General features: G+C 50.8%; 1 protein-coding gene across 1 annotated transcript in view; it reads right to left on the reverse strand.

Moving 5' to 3' along the window:
* Nucleotides 1–30: 30 nt before the first annotated feature.
* EMH_0033740 (uncharacterized protein) overlaps nt 31–1,189 on the reverse strand; it is a gene marked incomplete at both ends in the record, with an annotated part of 3,788 nt that continues 2,629 nt past the window's right edge. Inside the window, 2 exons of the mRNA XM_013494785.1 lie at nt 31–300; nt 531–650. Coding sequence (XP_013350239.1) covers nt 31–300; nt 531–650 — 390 coding nt within the window. The remainder of the gene's footprint in view (nt 301–530; nt 651–1,189) is intronic.

Consider the following 1,189-nt stretch of genomic DNA (forward strand, 5'->3'; position numbering starts at 1 on the left):
GGTTTAGGGTTTAGGGTTTAGGGTTTAGTATCAATCATCGTTAAGACCGAGAGGAAACTCGGGGTCATCGAATATCCATTCTGCTGCTTCTTCTCCCCCCATAATATCTTCATCATCATCATGTGTCTGCTGCTGCTGCAGCTGCTGCAGCTGCCGCTGCAGCTCCTGCTGCACCTGCCGCTGCTGCTGCTGCTGCTGCTGCTGCGGGTGCAGCCGGTGCAGCGCAGAAGCCAACCACCACTGAGCAATCACTGCCCCCGTCAGCAGCCCCCTTGGAGACACCCAGGCACTCAGCCCGGCCTGAACGATCGCAGCAGCAGCAGCAGCAGCAGCAGCAGCAGCAGCAGCAGCAGCAGCAGTTGCCGTTGTTGTTTCAAGCTTTTAGGATGTATTTCGTTTGGTTGCTGCAGCAGCAGCTAAAAGCAGCAGGAACCCACAAAGAAGCAGAAGGACACCAAGAAGAAACAACAGCAGCAGCAGCAGCAGCAATAGCAACAGCAGCAGCAGCAGCAACAGCAGCAGCAACGCACCAGCTTAGACAAGCACAAACCAAGGGCCCCCCCCAACAAACCATGGGCCCCCAGGATAGCTGCGGTGAGGCAAAGAGAGCGTAGAGACAAACGACTGGGGGCCCCTTCCTTCTCCTCCACCTGCAGCAAGAGACAACAGCAGCAGCAGCAGACAGCAGCAGCAGCAGACAGCAGCAGCAGCAGCAGACAGCAGCAGCAGCAGCAGAGAGAAGCAGCAGACAGCAGCAGAGACGCAAGAGAAAACGGTTGCTGCTGTCTCCTCCCGCAGCCATTGCATGCAGCAACAAACCCAAGCTAAGTGGGCCCCAAGGAGATGTAATATATAAAAAAAATAAACAAAATAAAATAAATAAAATATAAATAAAAAGATAAACAAAATATACAAATGATATATAAAACAAAGACAGCAGCACAGTCTGCTCTGTAGTTTCTCCTTCTATACACCTTAACACAAACCCGCCAATACAAAACAAATGCAGCAGCAGCAGCAACTAGTGCAACAGCAGCAGCAGCAGCAGCCAGAGCAGCAGCAGCTACATCTTCAGACCGAGATCCACCTAGCTGCAGATACACTCGAGCTGTGCATACACCCGAGCTGTGTATACACCCCAATCTACACCAAAGAAGACTAAAAAAAAAAAAAAAAAAAAAAAAAAAAA

Source organism: Eimeria mitis, genomic scaffold, assembly GCF_000499745.2.
Source record: "Eimeria mitis Houghton genomic scaffold, Emh_scaff1285, whole genome shotgun sequence".
In the NCBI taxonomy this organism is placed as follows: Eukaryota; Apicomplexa; class Conoidasida; order Eucoccidiorida; family Eimeriidae; genus Eimeria; species Eimeria mitis.